The sequence below is a fragment of the Terrapene carolina genome, unplaced genomic scaffold (genome assembly GCF_002925995.2).
Source record: "Terrapene carolina triunguis isolate 2854851 unplaced genomic scaffold, T_m_triunguis-2.0 Scaffold120, whole genome shotgun sequence".
Taxonomy (NCBI): Eukaryota; Metazoa; Chordata; order Testudines; family Emydidae; genus Terrapene; species Terrapene triunguis.
The window spans coordinates 2,054,126-2,078,168 of NW_020664471.1; the positions used below are offsets into that span (position 1 = coordinate 2,054,126).

Sequence of the window (24,043 nt, forward strand, 5' to 3'; positions counted from 1 at the left end):
TTAAACTGCAGCAAGGGAGGTCTAGGTTGGACATTAGGAAAAAGTTTGGGTGGTTAAACACTGGAATAAATAAAGTCAGGGTGGTTAAACACTGGAATAAATTGCCTAGGGAGGTTGTGGAATCTCCATCTCTGGAGATATTTAAGAGTAGGTTAGATAAATGTCTATCAGGGATGGTCTAGACAGTATTTGGTCCTGCCATGCGGGCAGGGGACTGGACTCGATGACCTCTCGAGGTCCCTTCCAGTCCTAGAATCTATGAATCTATGAATAATAGCAAATGCCAGTACTTACATCCCTACCTCCCCAGGGGTTGAGAGGGTTAACTGGTATATGTTTGTAAAGATGGAATCACTGTATAAATATTATTTATCTTTTGAGTTTGGGGCTCTCATCACCTCTGCATGTGAGTCTTTCCCAGGGGCAGCTCTTTCAAATTACACTACTGCACAGTTAAATAGTAGGGGACATTTTTCAAAGGCACAAAGGAGAATGAAGCTTTCTATGGGAGTGGGGCACTGAACTCATTTATGCCTTTGATAACTTCCCTCTGTAAGCCTTCCTTAAACAATGTTACCTCCTTGGAGTTAGTAGCATCATTTTCAAAGCAAGTGGACTCTTTCCTAATGCTTCCCTGCCCAGGCTCTTCCTTAAAATCCTTTACCAACAGGGTAGTAGCCATTGATCTTTAAATGCAGGTCCCAGTAGTTATTTTATGTGTCATCCTGGTTTCGAGACCAAGAAGGACTCAACTACCAAATGCACTAGTGCAGGGATATCAAATGCCTTGGTCCGTAAAAAACTCATTAATATTGTCAAGAAAGACATGCTCCAGAGCGAGTGCTAATACAATTTAAACTTCACAGGTTATATGCCAAGTTATATTGCTTGATTATATGTTCAGTGAATGTTTAGTGGTCTGATGGTACATCCACCCACAGTCATCCCCTGTCACTACCCAGTGCTATTTAGGAGTTTTGTTAGGTCACATTTAACACATTTTTTTTTTAACTTATGTGCTGAATGTCATGCGGGAGGTGATATACTGCAGATATTGCATTTAAAGAGCATTTGAACCACTTCTGAAAGTAGCTGATGGCCACTACTAAAGACTAGTTGCACTTAATCAATGTGATCCTGTCTAAGGAAGAAAGGTGACAAAGCCAGGCTTACTTGTGGTCAAACCTCGCAAAGAACTCACACAGTCTCATCCTATCTCTAGCTTCTGTCTTGCCCTAGTGCGAGACCCAATATAAGGAAGGCAGAGATGGGGAATCCTTCAAGAATGTGAGAGGACCTTTGTTGTCTCAAAAGGACGTGGTCCTAAGTTAATTGCAACCAGCCTGCACACTATTAAACATGGCAGTCCCTATTTACACTCAGTGCTAACTCACGGTTAACATCATGTAAGTTAGCACTGGGAAATGATATTCTGTTCTAACACATGTTGATAAGCTCAATACAGAGGAAAAGCCTTACTCCTAGTGGAGCAATAACTTCATATCCAAGAAGCCAGATTTCCAAGGGCAATGAGGTAGATGCCAAAGTTGTAGTAGTTTTGCTATGATTGATTAGGGAAGCCAAACTACAGGTGCAAAAGTAGAGGCAGTGTGAAAATGGGAACTTAAAGTTACTCCACTCAGCCTTTGTATACAGATCTGAGCAAGTAGAATGGGGTTTCTTTCCTCTCTGGCCTGCTGGGCCTTGGGAGGTGGAGGTAACATCCTTGAAAAGTTCTCATCCTGGGAGCTGCCATGGTCTGCCCCAAAAGATGGGCTGCACAAGCCCTGGTGATCCATCAGCTACACGCTCTTCTTGTAGGTGAGTCACCTCAGCAAGCAGCTGGGACATAACAACTTGTCAGCCACCTTGACTGAATCCTGCACCTGATACAAATCGAACCCACTAAATGTAGAAAAACTCAAATGAAACAGCCCTTGGTGGTGATTTTTTGTGTAGTGTGATAATGAGGCTAAAAATGAAACTCACGAACAGCAAGATGTGTTAAATTCAGTACATGTGAACCAACCCCTAGGCATCAAAATCCTTGAGGGGAGTCAGTTGAGAAGTGCAAAATGCTCAGTAGTTCTCAGGGGTCCCTTAGCAGAAGGAACAAGCTATTGTAATGCAGATTTCCCCAACTTCCTCACAAGATTTCACAGACTGTGTCTCCTCCATAAGCCTCAGAGGGAGCAGTATTTCAACTGTCCCCACTGGATTAAAAGAGAAGACTTGACTAATAAAATAGGCTGTGCACCTAGAGAATTATTTTCCAGTAGACAGCAGAATGGCTGACAGGAGAGTGAGCTATTGCACTCTAGTGGGAGAGGGGATGAGTATCAGTATAAGAAGACAGTAGAAAGCTACGCCATACTGTGCAGCTCCATCCCTTTACTCTTCACAACTACATTAGACAGACAGTTCCACAAAACTCTAGGGGGCATGCCTACGGATAACAAATGAGAGAAGCTACTGGCCCCAGGGGCAGACTCCACGGAAGATAGTTAACTTTGGAAATATATGAAGGTATGCAGGGGCAGGAGGTGGCATTTTCTAGTGTGATGAATGACTAAGTCTGCCTTAGGTTTTTATAGCTAAGCTGTTTTTCCTTTGACCTGTGTTAAGTAGATTAATTCAACTAAGCTGCTTTTAGTTCTCAGATGTGAAATAGATATGTGAGCACAGCTCTACGTGCCATCTGTAATCAAGGCAGAACTGATTAGCATAATCTTACAGATACAATTATCATCAAGGATGACGTGTGTTGTCTTAACTCAAAACCAAGTATTTGGGGGAGGAGGGGTTGTGTGTGAGATCTGGACAACCACATTTTTCAGATCCTTCCCGGCACTTGTTGAATACATATATTGCAATGGGCACACCCAGCCTGCCTGCTGCTTAGGATTGTTTTGAAAAACATGGCACCAATTTCACATGAACCTTCATAGGTGTCAAGTGCAGTAGCAGGTACCTGAATTTTAATTCAGCCTCATAATCAATGACAGCTAAGCACTGTCTTCATCATTGCATTTTCTACCATGCAACGACAAGGGATGTGGTAACTTCACATGTTCAAAGGGCATCTGATTTACACAAGTGCCCACTAGTCTACGGCCCCGCTCCTTTGGTATAAAAATGGCAATGTGTTATTTGGGGAACCTGGAGAAATTCTTCCCCTCCCAACCTATCTGTTTCCTAACTCTGAACATTCACTAATTTCCAGGCAAGAGAATGCATCTCCCTCTCATCTCCATATTGCTCTGTGGTTTGCATGATCAGGTTACTGCTTACTAACTAATGTGTTTACCTCAGTCTGTGGCTCCAAACCTCTGGTAGCTTCCTCTCCTCTAAGAGTTTCATGAATAAATTGCTTGTAAAATGACAACCTGATGCTGCCACTTGTGATGCACTTGGACTCAGACCTGCTCATGGTGGCACATGGGTATGGGAGAAGGGATGCACTCGGGACCTCTACAGGCCAAGCAAGGACTATCAGTCTCGGTGCCAAACCCCTAGAACTTCTGCTGCAGATGGTCACGGACGTTGCCCTAGGGCACAGAGTCTGGAATCCTACTGATAAATACATGAAGGTAGTCCAAGATTCTGATGCCGTGTATGTTGGTGCATGGCATGTGGGACAGATGGGAACGCTCACATATTTTAATTAGTGACTTTCCTTAAATTGGCCTGATTATAGGAATTTTTGAAAGAGGAAAGGGAGCCCCTGAGAGACTGGTGCTGAAGAAAACCTATTTATTCCTCATACAGGGGAGACATTGTTTAAGAACTCTTCATGCTTCCCTGTAGATTACTACCCCACACTACATAATGATGTCCAGCTCAAGAGACAGTGACCACAAGTAGCAAGACTTGGAAGAATTCCTCAAGCATACTAACTACATGAAAGCAATTATTACAGAGGGAAGACAAAGTCATCGCACTATCTGTGGATATATAATGACAAGCTACAATAGGATAGGCATAAAAGACAGTTTCATTAGGTTATGAGAAGTTTTGATATAAAGTAACCCAAACCTCTGCCTATATATTGAACTGAAATAATACCTCAAAGGTTAGGAAAAGTTTGGTTGGAGACTCCTTGATCTTCCTTGATCGAAGCCTAACATGGTGTAAATGTGTCCACAATCTATTCAAATGATCCCTCTAGCTAGCATATACCAAATGCCATTAGAAGGAAGTGTGATAACTAGTTACTGAAGCAAAATTAAAGTTGTATTTCAGATTATTAAACTGTTGGCATTTGCACATTCCATTAAACACGAGTGACAGTAAGAATTTTAGGATGAAAGTATGGTAAATGAGAAACAGATCTAATCCTTCCTGTGGTTAAATTTTTTTTTTTATAAAATTGGTGTTTCTCCATGGCCTCTGATACAGCATAAACAAAACAAAAAAAATCTTTTATATAGCAAAAAATAATTCTGCAAGTCACATATGTTCATCAACCTTCCTTAAAGAAGGAGTTTTATTATTAAAACAGAAAAGGATATACAGCAACACTAGACAGTACAAAACACTAAAACATACACCACACAGACTGATACTGCTCTGGAATGAGGCATGGGCTAGATGACCTACTAGATCATTTTCGACTCTGAGTGTAAGGTATGTTATTTATGCATACAAGTTACTACACATCCTACATTAGATCAATGGATTCCCAATCTATGTGGTTGGAGAACAGATACATGGTTTTTCACCCTAGTATTAACTATAAAGGGTTAAGCATGGGATTTTTCAAAAGCTCTCAGCAATGGCTTAACTCTGCTCCAATAGTTAGGCCGATGTTAGGTGCTTTTGAAAAATCCCACCTTCAGGGCATTCCTTTTTGGTAGTGGTTGCAGTGATCCTCTGCCGAAATTTTTCCTGTCATGCCCCCCCTTACCAGTAATGGAATCTGTCCATGCCTCACCCCTTACTGAACAGCCATGACTTCCTCAGCAGCGGAGCTTGGGCTGAAGGTAGAGCTGGGGATGCGGGAGGAGCTGGGGTTAGAGGCAGAGTTGGCCTAGGGATGGAGCAGAGCTGGGGTGGGCCCGGAGCTGGGTTTGAGATGGAGCGGAGCTGCGTCTGGGGCTGGTGTGGAACTGCGGTTGGGGCCGGAGTTGAGCTGGGGGCAGAGCGGGGCTGGGGGGCACTCCCTCCCCGTCCTCCATGGGGGCTGGCACGGGCCCTGCTGCACACATACCTGAATGTTCCTCTGTGCGCCACACAGTTTGGGGACCACTGAGATAGAGAAATGGCTAAAAAAGCAAAATCTTTTATTCTTTTGTACATGTTTTCAGGCTGTACTTTCAATAGCTGGGTATTATTTTGAGATATAATGTATGGAGGGCAATTTGGGTAGAATTCTGGTTTTCCAAATTGTGCAGTGGACGAACAGGATGCACTCTTTTGTTTGCAATGTATTTAAATTTAATCCAGACCAGAAAAAAATAGGAAAAAAGACAAAAAATTCTCTCTTCCTGATAGACATGGGTCCAAGAATGTGAAGTACATATACTAAAATACTCAACAAGTACATACAATTTCAAATACTTCTGATATAAAAATAGTGTCTAATACGACAAAAATACTATAAGAAATCAGTGTTTACAGTTCAAGTGATTTGTCCATAAACAATTATAAATTAAACTGGCTTCCAGTTTTTTAAATAGTTTGGCAAAGTATATTTGCTGTGGCATATTTTCCTGCAGAGAGAATGGCATGTACATCCACGGCAGAGAAATCAGAATGTCTGTATTCACTGTATGAAAGGTTTTACAAAAACCTGTTCCACTCCCTTCTTAACTCACAGCTCATGATGGCATACCTTTGTATAACTGTGCGCTAATCTACACGGTGTGTGCGATCCCATTCAATTCCAACATGAGAGTAGCAGTACAGGAATCCAAGAACAGACAGGGTTGCCCAGGGCCAGCCTGTGAATAGAAAAAAGATAATACCAGTCCGAGTAATTAATCTAGTTAATGAATACAGCAAGTGGATGGAAATATATCGAGAAACATGTGTCTGCGATTGAACATTTGATGGGTTTACAGGGATATTTTTGTTGAACATTTAATATGGGAGGTAGAGCCAAGCCACAGAATTTGAAACCAGATCTGACATTTTCCAAATTTCAGAGGTAGTTAGGTTTGGCTTGGTTTGTTATAGATCCAGGCTCTCCCAAACCTCAAGGGGAATGGGTGTAGCGTTTTGGGTTGGTTTCATCTCTATGTAATATTCAAAAAACAATGTGCTAAATTAAGTAGGCATGTTATAAACTTGTTTTCTGCGGGTGGCATTCACTCACTGAACTGAACCCTAGTAGAAAATTTAAATTCTAAGTTAATGACGGCACATCCTAAGCACAAGAGAGTACAAAGCCACAACATGATGACAAAGTAGTAACATAAGGATACAGGACAAACTGTGCTGCTCACCAGCAGAAGTCTGGGCATTTACAATTAAATCTTATTAGAATACTCAGATGCTTCCACATTGTTATTGTCACACACAACTGCAAGAAATCTACAGTGAAATACTTCCTTTTATTTTTTTGGTTCACAGATGTCAGACACCTACCTCCTATATTTTCAAAGAATTTCAAGGGGGAGGTGGGCTAGTTGTACTTCTATTTACCATTCTCTTTAATGATAGTCATGACTCTTGGAGAGACTGTGAGTAGAGCTGTGGAAAGTATTTGAATTGAGACTTGAATTCTTTCAGAATGAACCTTGGGTTTGAGGCTTGACATGTTCCCAAACCCGTGTCTTTTACAACAACACAGCTATCTTGTTTTAGCTGCCTTGTAGAATTCTAGAAAGAACAAAGTAAGTAGTAGTTTTACCTTGAGCTGGTCAAAGCAAACCCTGGGGAGCTGGCGGAGGTGTCTAAGGCCTTGGCTATACTTGCAGCTGTACAGCGCTGTGAGGTAAACCCGTCTTCGTACAGCTGAGTAGGGAAAGTGCTGCAGTCTGTCCACACTGACAGCTGACAGCGCAATGGCGTGGCCACACTTGCAACATTTGCAGCTGTGTTGGGAGCGGTGCATTATGGGCAGCTATCCCAGCATTCATGTGGCTGCAATGTGCTTTTCACAGGGGAGAGTCGTAGCCACTCCACTGTATCTCTTATGCTTCTCGGAGATGTGGAGTACCTGCAGCGGTGTACCCAGGGAGATACAGCACGGTACGTGCCTTGCCCGTGTAGCCGGTCAGTGAGTTACAGCGCTGTGGGCGGCTTTACAGCGCTGTAACTCGCAAGTGTAGCCAAGGCCTAAGGTTTATCTTGACCAACTACATACAACATGATATCTATCTTGTAAGACACACTTTTATTTCCAGTGAAGACACAGCCAAAGACAGGCTGTGAGTTTTCATGTAGGTACACCCTGCAAATCCCACTCAGCCAACCTCCTTTCCCCACAAAATTGGGAACTTTCTCTCCATCTCTCCATGGCCTTTATATGTAAATCATTATGTGTTCTCCTTGAAAATTTGAACTCATTTAACTCCCACCTGCAAACAAATCTGTAGGGACTGGATCACTTTCACCCTGAAAAGTGAAACTGCAGGCTTCATACCATCCTAACTACGATGTCCTTGTTTCTCAGTAAAATATAAAACAGAATATAATACTTGAAACTTACATAGTACTTTCCATCTTCCAGACACTTTAGAAATATTAACTGACAGATCTTCACAGCACTCCTGGGGAAAGTGAGGCTCTATTTTTACTGCAAAAAGGTATGTTCTTTTACACTGACATAACGAACTCCCTATAAAATCCTATTGGAAACAAGATACTGTAGTTTCTACCACACTGCAGCTAGTCAACCCCGACCTGGGGTTCACATTGACTAGCTACACCGAGGTAAAAACTACCTGTGCCTTGTCTCCACTAGGATGTTCCATCAAAAGAGCTATCTTGGTGTAAAAAAAACCCCTCTTTTTTGCAATGAACACAAAGCCTGAGGCAGAAGGGTTAAATAGCCACACAGGGCAAGATTTTTAAAGGTATTTAGGTGTTTCAAGATGCCGACAGGGGTGCCAAATGGGATTTTCAAAAGCACCTATCTGTATCTTTAGGAACTTAAATACCTTTACAAATCTGGCCAAGGGAGATTGAGAGTTTACTGAGCCCTACTCATATTCACAGCACAGTACACCACACCCTAAATCAGGGGTGGCCACCCTGTGGCTCCGGAGCCATGCGGCTCTTCAGAAGTTAATATGCGGCTCCTTGTATAGGTGCTGACTACAGGGCTGGAGCTACAGGCGCCAACCTTCCAATGTGCGAGGGGGTGCTCACTGCTCAACCCCTGGCTCTGCCACAGCCCCTGCCCCCACTCCTCCCCCCAGAGCCTCCTGCATGCCAGGAAACAGCTGATCCGGATGTGCAGGAGGGAGGGGAAGGCACTGCCGGTGGGTGGGAGGCACTGGGAGCGGGTGGGGGGGGGGAGCTGATGGGGAGCTGCTGATGTATTACTGTGGCTCTTTGGCAATGTACGTTGGTAAATTCTGGCTCTTTCTTAGGCTCAGGTTAAATTAATAAGGCTTTGGCTACAGAATGATCACAGTGAAAGGCAAAATGGATTGATATGTAGTGAAAACATCTTATAGAGAACATTAATTATAGTAAAAAGAACAAGGAGTACTTGTGGCACCTTAGAGACTAACAAATTTATTTGGGAAGTGGGTTTTAGCCCACGAAAGCTTATGCCTAAATAAATTTGTTAGTCTCTAAGGTGCCACAAGGACTCCTCATTCTTTTTGCTGATACAGACTAACACGGCTACCACTCTGAAATTAATTATAGTGAAATTCCACCTGCGGTCAAGTGGAGTGAGTCTTGAATTGTTTCACTTTATTCAATAGACTTTCACTTAGGGTTGCCAACTTTCTACTGGCACAAACCTGAACATCCTTGCCCCACCCCGCCTCTGAGGCCACACCCAGGCCCCGCCCCCACTCACTCCATCCCCCCTTCCTCTGTTGCTCGCTCTCCCCACCCTCACTCACTCGCTCATTTTCACCAGGCTGGCGCAGAGGGTTGGGGTGAGGGCTCTGAGGTGGAGCCAGGGATGAGAGGTTTGGGTTGCAGGAGGGGGCTCCAGGATGGGGGGTGGAGCCGAGGGATTCAGAGTATGGGAGGGGGCTCTGGACAGGGGGTTGGGGTGTGGGAGAGGGCATGGGTTCTGGGCTGGGAGTGCGGGTTCTGGGGTGGGGCCAGAAATGAGGGGTTCAGGGTGCGGGAGGGGGCTCCAGGCTGGGGCAGAGGGTTGGGGTGCGGGTTCCAGGGTGGGACCAGAAATGAGGGGTTCAGGGTGTGGGAGGGGGCTCCAGTTTGGAGCAGGGGGTTGGAGTGCAGGGGGGGAGAGGGAGGCTCCAGCTGAGGGTGTGGACTCTGGGGTGGGTCTGGGAATTGGGGGTTTGGGGTGCAGGAGTGTGCTCCGGGCTGGGATCGAGGGGTTCAGAGGATGGGAAGGGGATCAGGGCTGAGGCAGGGGGCTGGGGTGCAGGGAGGGTGAGGGCTCTGGCTGGGGGTGTGGTCTCTGGGGTGGAGTCAGGGATGAGGGGTTCAGGGTGTGGGAGGGGGCTCGGGGCACTCCGGCTGGGACTGCAGGCTCTGGGGTGGGGCCAGGGATGAGAGGTTTCGGGGGGGCTTAGGGGAGGGGGGTTGGAGCTCAAGGTTGGGGTACGGGCTTGCCTCGGGCGGCTCCCAGTCAGCAGTGCAGCAGGGCTAAGGCAGGCTCCCTGCCTGTCCTGGCTCCTCCCTGCACCACGGAAGCAGCCAGTAGGTCCGGCTCCTATGCGGGGGGACTAGGAGGCTCCACGCGCAGCTCTCGCCTGTAGGCACCGCCCCCGAGCTCCTATTGGCCGGAAGCTGCAGCCAATGGGAGTGCAGAGCTGGTGCTTGGGGCGAGGGCAGCGCATGGAGCCCCGTAGGCCCCCCCGCCTAGGAGCCGGACCTACTGGCCACTTCCAGGGCGCAGCGTGGTGCCAGGACAGGTAGGGACTAGCCTGCCTTAGCTCCGCAGCACCGCCGACCGGACTTTTAATGGCCCAGTCAGTGGTGCTGACCAGATATGCCAGGTCTCTCTTTGACTGGGTGTTCCGGTCGAAAACCAGACGCCTGGCAACCCTACTTTCACTCCACTATAACTAGTCCCATAGCTACCCTCTCAGAATGCTGCCATTTTTACCTACCAAAAAATAGGTATTAAGGGCTGCATTACAAGGGATCATCCCATCCTGCTCCACTTTTGCTCTAACTCAACTGAAAAAGGGGGGACAGGAAGGGAAAAGAAAATGCAACTACCATGGAGGGAGAAAGGATAAAGAAGAATTTCTGGCTCACAGTGATGGAGGAGATGAGGGTGGAGAGAAGAGGAATGAGTCTTGCTTCAGCTGCTCACTGCTGAGAGTGAAGATATGGCCTTCCCAAGTGTGTGCGCACACACCCTGCCAACCCACACACACACACCTCTAGTGCTCCCTGCAAATGTAGGAGCCATCATCCATCTGATGAAGTGGAGGGGATCTCTTGTCCTGTGGGCTCTCCCTTGTTACAATACAACTTAGCCTACAGTGAAAGTTGTTACTGGGGAAAAGCCCTTTATGATGAGATGTTTCCACTATAGATATAAAATATAGAAACAAAAGGAGCCACATTCTGCTTCCATTTACATCCATAAAAATCCATTTCAGTCCCTGTAGTCACTCTGAATTTACCTGGGTGTGTCTAAGAGAATTTTGTAGGTATATAATCTAAATATGGTGAGTAGCCTGGAACAAGCAAAAGGGCTTTCGAGCAGTGTCTTTATTTCAACATCTGCATCTACAATTTTAGTGAATACAAAATAAACACCTTAAAAAAAAAACCATAACAACTCAACAGTCTGGAGATAACAGAATCAGTCTGGAGATAACGTTTAAACCTTAGGAAACAGAAACGAAGGGATACAGGATGTGATTTCCACCTTTCAAAGTTGCTGGTAAAACCCAAGAAAAGTTACCTTTGCTTCAGCACTAACCAATACAAAAATAAGTAGAGCATGCATCCTTGGCTCTATTGTGGTCCCATACATCTCAAGAAGGCACTTTGTAATGTCAAGAGTTCTGTTTAGATTTGTAACTAAAAAGTAAAAATCCAACAGGTGGGGAAAAAACGGTTACCTACCTTTCGTAACTGTTCTTTGAGATGTGTTGCTCATGTACATTCCATGCTAGGTGTGTGTGTGCTGCGTGTCCCGTTACCAGAGATTTTTCCCCAGTGGTATCCATAGGGCCAGGTCCAGCGTCCCCTGGAGGCCCGCACTCATGCACCGGTATAAGGGGCACCGCTGGCTCTGTGCCCTTCCAATTCCTTCTTGCCGTCAACTCCAACGGCAGGGTAGGAGGGTGGGTCATGGAATGGACATGAGCAACACATCTCAAAGAACACCAGTTATGAAAGGTAGGTAACCATTTTTTTCTTCGAGTGCTTGCTCCTGTCAATTCCATGCTAGGTGACTCACAGGCAGCATCACCGGAGGTGGGCTTGGAGTTCCGGGGCGTACCAACTGTAACACAGCTTTCCTGAAACAGGCATCGTCTGTGGCCTGTTGGGTGATGGCATAGTGGGACGCGAACGTGTGGACTGATAACCATGTAGTGGCTCTGTAGACAGGGGCGGCTCCAGGCACCAGTGCACCAAGCGCGTGCCTGGGGTGGCAAGCAGCGGGGGGCAGCCTGCCGGTTGCCGTGAGGGTGGCAGTCAGGCTGCCTTCGGTGGCATGCCTGCGGGAGGTCCGCCGGTCCTGCGGTTTTGGCGGTGGGTACGCCGAAGGCGCGGGACCGGCTGACCTCCCGCAGGCATGCCGCGGAATCCACGTTACCAACGGACCTCCCGCAGGCACGCCGCCGAAGGCAGCCTGACTGCCGTGCTCGGGGCAGCAAAATACATAGAGCCGCCCCGTCTGCAGATGTCTGAGAAAGAATCAGTCTGGAGATAACGAGGTTAGTTCAATCAGGGAAGGTGAGGTCCCTTTTAAAAGCAGTTTCTCCTCCCTTGGTGTTCACACCTCAACTGCTAGCAGAGGACCTCACGCTCCCTGACTGAACTAACCTCGTTATCTCCAGACTGATTCTTGCCTGCATATTTATACCTGCCTCTGGAAATTTCCATTACATGCGTCTGACGAAGTGGGTATTCACCCACGAAAGCTTATGCACCAATACGTCTGTTAGTCTTAAAGGTGCCACAGGACTCTCTGTTGCTATTTAAGGACAGTTCGTCCTGTGAACAGAGGCCTTGGATCCTGAGTTTGCTGAAATGGGCTCCCCACCCCACATCCAATGCATCAGACATTAATGTTATCGAGGGCCGTGGGGGCTCAAAAGGTACTCCGGACAGAACCAAGGTCGGGCCTAAGCACGACTTCAGGGAAGCCCAGACTGACATTGGAATGGTGAGGATCAAGTCCAGATGGTGCCGGCTTGGGGAACAGACAGATGCAAGCCACATCTGAAGATGTCTGAGGTGCAGTCATGCACATTATACCACGTAAGTACATGCCGCCGTGTGACCTAGTAGACGTAGGCACACCCGAGCAGTCGTCACTAGGCCAGACAATACTTGAGTGATTAAGTCTGTCGTGGCTCTGTATCTGGCCTCCAGCAGGAAAACTCTGACCTGAGGGGAGTCGAGCACAGCTCCTATAAATTCTATTCTCTGGGCTGGGACCAACATTGACTTTTGCTAGTTTATTAGGAGACCCAGCATCCTGCTAGTGGTGTGTACCACAGAGGCGCTGTGCTGAAAGGCCTCGAGTGGCCTTTTATCAGATAAATCTGTACTCATCGATGTCTGAGGTAGGCTGCGACCACCACCATGCACTTCGTGAAAACTCGCAGGGCCACCGAAAGACCAAATGGGAGTGCTGTAAATTGGTAGCGTTAGTGGCCCACCATGAACCTGAAGAACTTCCTGTGTCCCTGAAACATGGAAATATGCAAGTACTCATCCTTCAAGTCAAGGGCGGTGTACCAGTCTCCTGGATCCAAAGAATGAATGACAGAGGCCAAGGAGACCATGTGGAATCTCAGTTTCTTGAGATACTTGTTGAGGCAACATAGGTGGCTGCAGACCCCCTTTTGCCTTGGGGAATAAAAAAATAGCGGGAGTAAAAACCTACCCTTCTCAGCTCGGAAGGGCTTATTTCCACAGCCCCTGCCCGTAGGAGGGTTTGCACCTCCTGGATGAGAAGTTGCTTGTGGGAAGGGTCCCTGAAAAGAGACGTGGAAGGGGTGTGTGCTGGAGGCATGGAGACAAACTGCAGGGTGTACCCCTCTGCTATGGTACTGAGTACCCAGTAGTCCAATGTAATTGACCCCCAAGCAGGGAGGTATGGCAAAAGGCGGTCCAGAAATAAAAATGGGGGCTGTTGATCTGGGAGGGAGACTGGTAAGCCATCCCCAAGCGTGCCTTCAAAAGGCCTATCTGCCTCCACTCGGGAAACGGCTAGTGCCCTGTTGGGCAGAGGTGGAAGGCAGCTGACCCTGATGGTGCCTATAACTTTTCCCTTTTTTCATACAGGGCTTGTTCCTGGAGGGTCCTGAGAACCTGGGGGGGCCGCTGCAGCCTAAATTGTTTCCTTGAGGCCGGCGGTGTATAAAGGCCCAAGGATTGCAGCATAGCCCTGGAGTCTTTGAGGCCATGCAGTTTGGTGTCCGTCTGGTCCAAGAATAATGAGGCTCCCTCAAATGGGAGATCCTGGACCAGCTGCTGAACCTCCTGGGACAGACCCGAAGACTGTTGCCACAAACCACGACTCATGGCGACCGCCGATGCCATTGTTCTGGCCGCCAAATCTGCAGCATCTAAAGTCGCCTGGAGAGACGTTGTGGCCATTATCTTTCCTTCCTCCATGATGGCCCTGAATTCCTGCTGCAATTCTTGAGGCAAGGAAACCTTAAATTTGGCCAGGGAGTTTTAAACATTAAAATTGCATCTCCCCAGCAGCGCCTGCTGGTTTGCAATATGAAGTTGAAGGTTTGTAGTGGGATAAACCTTTCTACCAAAAAGGTCCAGGCATGTAGCTTCCTTATTTTTTGGAATGGCACTTGTCCGTCCTTGCCTATCCCGCTCATTAGTGGAGGAAACCACGAAGGACCCCGGGGGAGGGTGTGAGTATATGTACTCAAATCCGTTGGCAGGAACACAGTATTTCTTTTCTGCCCTTTTAGATGTTGAGGGCAGAGAGGAAGGGATCTGCCACGGTGCTTTTACGAACTTAACCAGCCCCCCATGCACCAGCAGAGCCACCTTGGTGGGAGCCACGGCAGCCAGAATATCAGAGTTCTTTCAACTCCTCTGCCTCTAGGTCCAGGCTGGTCATGACCCTCTTGAGGAGCTCCTGGTGGGCTCTAAAATAATCTGGAGGCAGGGGGTTAGCGGGACCTGTGAACGCCTCGTCTGGGGATGAGGATGAGGATGCTGCCGGTGGTGGTGGGGCTAAATCCTCTGCCTCCCCTGAGGTAATTTTTGTGGGAGGTACTGCTGGGGTTTCGGTACCATGGCCAGAGTCCGAGCCTGGCTCTGGGACTGGTTGGGGAGGAGCCACACTCCATCTCTTAGAGATCACCACAGACGGAAGGTGAGAGAACGGCCCTGGCATCGCCGAGAACCCTCATGGGTTCCAGCACTGCCACTGCATGGGCCACTGTCCTGGAAGCCATTGGCCCATATATGGTCCGGCACCAACGTCTGTTACATGTGCTGGGTGACGGCGCTTCTTTTGAGGGGGAGCTGAATCCCTCTTGAAGTCTGATGAGGACTCTTCATAAGACAACTACGGCAGAGCCACTGCTGATCACTCCTGCCGGCTATGCTGGAGAGCCAGGGAGTGGTGCCAAGGGAGAACTCCTTTGTACAGGGGACTGGCTACGGGAGGCTAGTGATTGGTGCCGGGACTGGTGTCGAGGCTCAGATGACCAATGGCAGTGCTCGAGAGAATGGTGCCATGGCTCAGGTGGCTGCTGTCAGGGTTTGGGTGAGCGGCGTCGAGATTTGGGTGGCTGGTGCTGGGACTCATGTGACCGGTGCTGGGGCTCCGATGACTGGTGCCAGGGTATTGGTGACTGGTGCAGGCCCGCTGGGGATCATTGTCTTGAGGCCGTAGACTGGCACAGCAATGGAGACCGGTGCCGGGTTGGGGACCACTGCAGAGCTCCCATAGTGGGCTTCCCTTTCAGTACCAGTGCCCTCAGAGGATCTAAGGAGGAGGGTGGTCGGTCCCGGGGTGTGGGAGGCACCTGTAGGGCCATAAGGTTCCTTGCTGCCTGAAAGGCTTCCGGCGTGGAGGGCTCTCAATTGCACTGGGTCCTGGCTATTCTTTGGCGTGTGGGGTGGGTCCCGAGTTGGGCTAGATGCCACCGGTGGAGTCATCGCCGGAGCCGTATGTCTCTGTGGGGAGGGTGAATGGCCCGACATGGGTTACATCTCGCTCTTGCCTCCCTGCTGTTTCCTTGTCGCTGGAGATGGGGAACGATGCTAAGGGGGGCACAGTTCAGAGGGGCACTTCATACTGAAGCCAATGTACTCGGCGCTGAGTCTGACCTACTTGGCTCAGAGGCCAGTCTGAGTGTGGCTTCCATCAGCAGGGCTTTCAATCTGATATCCCTGTCCTTTCGGGTGCACGGCCTGAAGCCCCGGCTGATTCTGCATTTGTCCCTGATGTGAGCCTCCACAAGGCACTTTAGGCAGCTGGAGTGGGGATCGTTCACTGGCATGGGCTTACTACAGGTAGCGCATGGTTTGAAACCTGGGGACGAGGTCCCTTAAATGGACTATCTAACTAACTAACTAACACTAACAAACTAACTAACCATATTTACAAAAATACAGTTCAGTAAACCACTAAAGAAGGCTGCAAACACAAGGAAAGGAAGACTGTTCCAGCAACTGTCACAGGTGGTAAGAAGGAACTGGAAGGGTGCAGGGCCAGTGGCGCCCCTTATGCCGGTGCATGATTGCGGACCTCCAGGAGATGCTAGAGCCAGCCTTACGGATACCACCAAGGGAAAAATCTCCGGCAACGGTGCATGCAGCGTGCGCACACCTAGCATGGAATCAAGATGAGCAAGCACTCGAAGAAGAATCCACATTAGGGGATGCTGAGGAGTAAAAGATGGTGGTAGATGCTAGTCCTGCAAACATTTATACATATGCTTGCTTTTATGCATGAGCAGTCCCCTTGATATCAGGGGGATTGTTTACCTGCATAAGGTTAAGCACGTGCATAGATGTTTGCACGAGTGGAGCCTTAGAATACAACGTGGCTGGTGAAAATCTAAAATCCTTCCCTGAACCAGCGTTTTGGGTCAAATCTTCATAGCGGGACTCAGCAATCCTCCTCCTGGTTCAGAGTGTATCCAAACTAGACATACTTGTACCTTATCTCAGCAGTGGCGCAGCTGTACTGATACAAGAACTAGTGCTGACGGGCCTGAGCTGTTTAGACCACCACAATGAAAACTTGTGTGGAGCAGTTCATAACGCATCGGTAAAACCCTGGAGCTCTGTTCACACTCTCCCTTTCAATGAGAAGCTGCATCTTCTTTACAGCTCTTTTCTAGTACACTCTTTCCTCCTTCTTGCTCTTTTCCCATAAGTATCCTCTTCCTAACTACAAGCTCCTCCTTCACTCTCCTGACCTGAGTTTTGTGACTTTTCTGTAGTCAGCTCTACTCACTCCTTTTCTCTTCTCTCCCTGCCCCCTGTGCCACCTCAGAGTCAAAAAGAAAGATCTGACTGCTACGCAGGGGACTATTTTCTGCATTTGAAAACTAAAGTCATTGTGTTTCCAGTCATAGGAGATGGATACACTCTGCCCAGTCCCTCAATTGTCTGGCTGATTTAGTGAAATCTCACAAGAGAACATGTTTGTAAGGTTTTAAAAATGGAATCGTAGCCTTAACGATTCTTTATGAAGTGATTTTGCTAAAATCTATATTCCTAATTAGAAACAGCAGGAGGGGGACCATTGAGTCCTCGTATGAAGACGTGTAGCTGCAGATTCTAGTCAGAATTTTACTTTAGCAAATTTGGTCTCTAGCAATTTTACCACTTCTTTACTGGTCTTACTTTAATCAGATGTGGCACCTGATTCTGATCTCACTTACACTGGTGTAACTCAATGGAGTTACAGTGGGGAAAATCTGGTAGTGTCCGGCCCATAGTATTTCCACTTTGCTTCCCTACCCATGAATTTCTCTGATTGAATAGAGCATTGGAAAATCCTTCATATGAACTAAATAATGGACCTGATTCACCTCTCCTCTACTCCAGCACTGTGGCATTGTAACTTCATTGGACCAATTCAGTTATACCAACACAGAGCTGGAGCAAAGCAGGGGTGAATCAGACTCAAGTTTTAAATCTATTTAAATGCTGCAATTTGTCCCCACAATCTTTTTTACAAGCTGTAACCTGAGAGCACAGTTTGGTAAATTGCCTCGTCTATCTCGAATGATGGAGTCTCCTTTCAGATGTCTAAACATAAAATCTGAGCTAGAATTTAAATGTTAATCGGTTTAAATTGTATATCATATCTACTGCAGACTAGGATTATTGCACTAGATTTCTGGTTGGAATTGAGTTACATCATTCAGCACAACATAATCAAAACAATTACAATTCTTACGTTCTAATTAGAAAATGTCCTGCCAATAGCAATTTAGTAAGGTACCAATGAAAAAGAGAGGTTAGCCAAGATAACCACCTGGATGACAATGAGACACAGAGACTGAGAGGGGCAGGGAAGGATTCTTTTGAAGAGTTCAAAACTGGGGCCCATATTTATTTGAACATCTTTAGAGAAGCTGCAGTTACAACTTGTACAGCACTGTGCATATTCTATGGATGGCAGGAAATGGGACTGGCAACTACTCCCTTTCCTGCCAGAATGCAGGACCTTCAGTAACATTCTTTGCACCTGCAGAAGGTAGCACCTTTCATCCAATGAACTCAAAGTGTGCTACAAAGGTATTTTTATCCCCCCAATTAACTGATGAGGAAAGCACACTGAAGTCAGTGGAAAGACTTGACTTCAATGGGCATTGGATCAGGCCATAAGGCTCAGATTTTTAAAGATATTTAGGAGTCAACAAACATGTAGACAAGGGTGATCGAATGGATATATTGTACTTGGACTTTCAGAAAGCCTTTGACAAGATCCCTCGCCAAAGGCTCTTAAGCAAACTAAGCAGTTAGGGATAAGAAGGAAGGTCCTCTCGTGGATCAGTAACTGATTAAAAGACAGGAAACAAAGGGTAGGAATGAATGGTCAGTTTTCAGAATGGAGAGAGGTAAATAGTGGTGTCCCCCAGGGGTCTGTACTGGCACCTGTGCTGTTCAACATATTCATAAATGATCTAGAAAAAGGGGTAAACAGTGAGGTGGCAAAGTTAGCTGATGATACAAAATTACTCAAGATAATTAAGTCCAAAGCTGACTGTGAAGAGTGACAAAGGGATCTCACAAAACTGGGTGATGGCAACAAAATGGCAGATGAAATTCAATGTTGATAAATGCAAAGTAATGCATATTGTTAAACATAAACCCAACTATACATACAAAATGATGGAGTGTAAATTAGCTGTTACCACTCAAGAAAGAGATCTTGGAGTCACTGTGAATAGCTCTCTGAAAACATCCACTCAATGTGCAGCGGCAGTCAAAAAAGCTAAAAGAATGTTAGGTACCATTAGGAAAGGGATAAATAATAACTCTGTACATATCATAATGCCACTACATAAATACACAGTACGCCCACACCTTTAATACTGTGTGCAGTTGTGGTCACCCCATCTCAAAAAAGATTTATTTGAAATGGAAAAGGTACAGAGAAAGGCAACAAAAATGATTAACGATATGGAACAGCTTCCATATGAGGAGAGATTAAAAAGACTGGGACTGTTCAGCTTCAAAAGAGACAACGAAGGGGGGATATGATACAAGTCTATATAATCATGGATGGTGTGAAGAAAATGAATAAGGAAGAGTTACTTGCATTTCACATAACACCAGAACCAGGGGTCACCCAATGAAATTCATAAGCAGGAGGTTTAAAACAAACAAAAGTACTTTTTCACACAACACACAATCAACCTGTGGAACTCATTGCCAGGGGATGTTGTGAGGGCCAAAACTATAAGTGGGTTCAAAAAAGAATTAGGTAAATTCATGGAGGATAGGTCCATCAATGGCTATTGGCCAAGCTGGTGAAGGATGCAACCCTAGGCTCTGTGTGTCCCTAGCCTCTGGCTGCCAGATGCTGGGACTGGATGACAGGGGATGGATCACTTGATAATTACCCCATTCTGTTCATTCCCTTTGAAACATCTGGCTTTGGACACTGTCAGAAGGCAGGATACTGGGCTAGATGGACCATTGGTATGGCCATTCTTATGTTCTGTGTGCATAAAGATAAAATAGGCACCTAGCAGATTTTCAAAAGCATGTAGGCATCCAGATTTTTAAAGGTATTTAGGTGTTGCTACACTCGGTGCTGCAATGCCTAACTGATTTAGGAGCAGAAATATAATTTTCAAAAGACACTTAGGAGACAAAATCCCACTGACAATTGATGGGATTTAGATTCCTAAATCTCTTTTGAAAATGAGATTTAGTCTTCCAAATCAGGTAAACTTTGCAATGCTGAGCACAACAAATCTGGGACCCAATTCCTAAAATCTATGGGAGTTAGGCACTTAAGAGTTTTTAAAATTCCCACTAGGCTCTTTAAATCAGTGGCAGAGCCAGGAATAGCATGCAGATATTCCGAACTTCCACTCCTCTTCTCAAACCACTTCAAATGCTTCTTTCCTTCCTTTCAATTAAAATGTATTACAAATCCAGCAATAAATGAGCACTTGGGTTCTTCTGAGTTCCCAGTGAAGGACAGATTTATGTGAAGAAAAAAAAAAGGCTTGACAGTCAAGCTGGAATGATGTCATCTCTGGATTAATTTTACACTGATGACCTATGTGTCACCATGTAACTTCTTTAATCAAATAAAAGGAAGTATGAGCCACTCTTTTACAAGAGTCATTTCAAGGGTGCCTTTGCCATGCTTAAAACACTTGTTGCAAACCCAGGCAGCCAAAACATAATGATGTACTTGATCTAAATTCTAAAAAGACTGACTTTGTCCTCTTACTTTAGCATTGCAAGTCATATTCCCTCAACTCTTTTTTTCTCTTTCATCCTGACCTCACCTCCAAAGATATTTCAAAAGACTCTTATTTCTCCCCATCATTCTTTTCCCCCAAAAGCTACATAAGGTGTTGGTCTGAGGGACCAAACAGAAAACCTTCTGATACAAAATGTCATTCTCTGTATAACCTTTTCCAGTTATCCATTCCGAAGCACACAGACACACATTGAATATCTGCATCTATTTATAAAATGACATACAAAAAACTACCTTATTAAGGCTTCAAAGTCAACCACTGAATAATTAAGAAATGGCAGAGATAAGGTTGCCCATGCAACCTTAGTTCACCCTGCTTTTACCTATGTGTTACAATAGCCTTTATTTAGTCATTTGATTTTTGACTGGAGGTCTCCATTTTGATGGCTGCACCATATTTTCATCATCTTTGCACAACAAAATAGAAAAGATGAGTACTACATTAATTTATACTGTCTGCAACTGATGGACCTAATCCTGCAACCTTTACCTGCACGACTCATCTTGTTGAAGTCAACTGGACTGCTCTTAGTAAGGAATACTTGCCTGATAAAGGTTTGCAGAATCAAGGGAAAGTTCTGCACTAAGGCGGGTGTATACTATGCATAAAGTCAGAAACAAACTTCTCAGTAAAGTGATAAAAAAAAATGATACATTTTGTGCAGAAATTCTAGGGCGGTTCATCAGCCTGTTGTACTTGGAATGCGTAGCACTCAACCCACCCCCTTTCAACGGCCTCCCCAATGAGAAACCAATTACGCAAGAGAAATGGCTCTGTTATGCAGTGCTAATCTGATCTCCAATGAGCTTATTGGTTTCAAACTCCATCATGTGTGTTGATTATGCATTATGCACTAGAGACCTGTAGAATTACTAACCAGGGGCCTGTGCTTGTTACCTGATCATCACAAAGCCGACACAACTAATTCCAACAGCAATAACTCTCAGAGGAGCTTCTGCCTCTGCACTTCCCATCTTTCCTTATGAAATGCTTCTTTCTATCAAACGACAAGATAGGAGCATGCACCTTCAAAGCAACCTATGCAATGTACTTTGGACTTTGATTCCAGTAAGTAAAGGAAGGTGCCATCCTTCAAGCAGGGCTTGGATTCAGTCTCTGCTCCCACTTGGATTCAGTCTCTGGCCAAGCCCCCCTCATCTCATTTCAAATAATCTCTTTCAAGTCACCTCGCCCTCTACAGTGATGAAGATGAAGGGCTCAAATCCCTCAGCTGAAGTCAATCAATGGGAAATGAGGACCCTAAGCACATCACAATGCACTCAGCATGTCACAGGGATTGGGCCCAATGAGAGGAATGGGTCTAAAAACTAAGGGTGGGATACCTAGGGTCCCTGTCCACTGAATGGGGAGAGATGAGGCACCTAAGACTGTGATCTACAAAAGCCAGCACACTAGGAGGGGAGTTGCCTAAACTAGCCAATGGGAGATACCAATGAGAGGGTGTGTCCGAAGCCCTGCCCCTCTTTCAGAGATAGATGCCTAAGTCTAGGGTTCAGGGAGGCGCCTATCTCTGCTTAGTGATCTACAAATGGGAACCTGCTGTCCAGAGTCTGATGGCTTAGCTGCCTAAACCGCTTCTTGCGCTTGCTCTCTGTCTCTGGCCCAATGACTGTTTCATTGTAGAGAGAGAGTGTATGAGAATGACTCTGTAGTCCAGTGTTTAGGGCACCCCCATCTGCGAGGATGGAGACCCAGTCCCCCCGCTCCAATAACTCTCATTATTTATCCACAGTGAAACAACTTCAACAGGAGAGACTGAGGGAGCTCCCCTCATTGGGACAACTCATAGCTCAGTGGTTACAGCACCCTCCTGAGACATAGGAGACACCCCCATTCAAATCCTTTCTCCCCCTCCAAAAAAGAGGGGGGAATTGAACCTGGGTCTCCCACGTCCCAGGGGAGTGCTCTAGCCACTGGGCTAAAAGTGATAAGGTGGCCACTGGTGGGACCTCCTCCGGTTGGATTCTGAATGGGACCCAAGCCAGTAGGCGGCCTCTGAGCACACTTACCAGATCAGGCCCAACATGCGACTTTGATGAACAAATACTATCTTCCTCCGATTTATGAATTGCTTAGGGTGCTGATAGGGAGGCAGGAGTGCACATGCCCAAGGGCAGAAACATAGGTACCTAGGGAACTTTTACACTGAAAACTTAGGTGTTGAGTGAGTTTAGGTGCCAAGGGGGTTTGTTTGGTGGGTGTTTTGTGGATCACAGTGGAGCCAAAACTGGAATGTAAGTGTCTTTGTAGATCTGGGCCTAAGAAACTAGGGGGTGCAAGAAATGAAATCTAAGGTAAAATTTTCAAAAGTGCTTACATGACTTAGGAGCCTGAGGTCAAGATTTTCAAAAATATATAGGCATCTAACTCCCATACTTAGGCACTTAGTGCCCAATTCATAATGGTACTGAGGTTCCTAAAGAGGCAGTTAGGAACCTAATTGCCACTGACATCCTCAAAATTGTTGCTCAGCTGCCACCTAAGCCCCCTAAGTTTCCACCAGTTGGCCTACACAAAGCCACCTGATTCAGCCCCACAGCTAATGAACTGCTCAGAGCCCTAGCTCAAATTGAAGCAGGATTCTCACCAATGGGACCCACTCCCATAGGCATGCTCTGAGCATGCCTAAGACCTGATACCTGTCACAAAAGATCACCCAGGTGAGGTGGGGAGGAAGAAGAAAGGGTGGGTATGTCTGTCTGTCTGTCCATCCTGCTGATTAGGGCACTCAGCTCAGATATGAGAGACCTGGGTTCAAATCCCTGCTGTGAAGCATATTCAAGTTTAACCATAAGCAAAACTTTACACAGATGGCAGATTACTGAACAGCATGTCCCTGAAGGCAGATTTAAGGAGTGCAACGTGAATTTCTTGATGGGAAGATCAGAGAGAGCTGTGGGGAGTTAATGCATCAAACAGGATAAAAAGCAAACAGAAACCAGCATGTTAGGTCAAGTGTCCTTTCCTTGTTTCTAACATTGCTGATGTCCTTACAAAAAGCTCAGCATCAATGGCACGTTTTCAGTGAACATTGTATGAGGAAAAACACAGCATTCAAACCTGTCTGTAGTATATGCTGAGTTAGGCCCTTTCTACATTAAGGACATTGGCACTGGTAGTCCTGTTATGCCCGCAAATAAGACACCCTCCCTATTTGCACTGCTGTTTTGCATCTACATTAACAGTTTACACCACAGTAACTACATTGATGTAGTTACACCAGTGTGAACTACCTTACAGGAGACAGGGCCTAACTAGGCATATAACCACCCCCATTCCCAACCACTTAACAATGTATCATTTACACCTGTCCACCCTCTGCATCACCTCTAAATGTTTGGCTTGGTCTGGACTGAAATTTGGCATTGATGTAAGTCAGGCTTAAAGTACTGACTCCAGCCAAGCCAATTACTAATCCACTCCAGAGTTTATCCAGCTGCAGCCCAGTGAACTCTATCTTGCCTACAGAAATTGGTTAGAAACCTTGGGCTGCTGGGATACATTCCCCTTTTCTGAATTTTCTTAATGAATTATTATTATTGCAGTAGTGCCTATGTTGTTGTTGTTAATTATTTGTACTGGACTGTGCTCGGTGGTGTGCCATGTAGACAGTGTTTTGGTCAGAGGAGGGTGCACCTAACACCACTTACGTAGACTCCCTCCTGACTTTGGCCTCTGTTCTTTATGTCTGTGTTAGAGGACAGGCCCGTAAAAAATCAGCATATTAGAAATGCTGAATAGCTCTGCACAATCTCGGCTCTGGTGGCTTGTCACTTCTA

General features: G+C 46.2%; 1 protein-coding gene across 4 annotated transcripts in view; it reads right to left on the minus strand.

The window, feature by feature from the left end:
* Positions 1–4,456: 4,456 nt before the first annotated feature.
* The window catches only part of HHAT (hedgehog acyltransferase), a 347,015-nt gene continuing 327,428 nt past the window's right edge, over positions 4,457–24,043 (minus strand). For all 4 annotated transcript variants that reach the window (XM_026652557.1, XM_026652556.1, XM_026652553.1 and 1 more), the window contains one exon: positions 4,457–5,942. In XM_026652557.1, the coding sequence (XP_026508342.1) occupies positions 5,851–5,942 (92 nt within the window). In that variant the 3' untranslated portion in view covers positions 4,457–5,850. The remainder of the gene's footprint in view (positions 5,943–24,043) is intronic.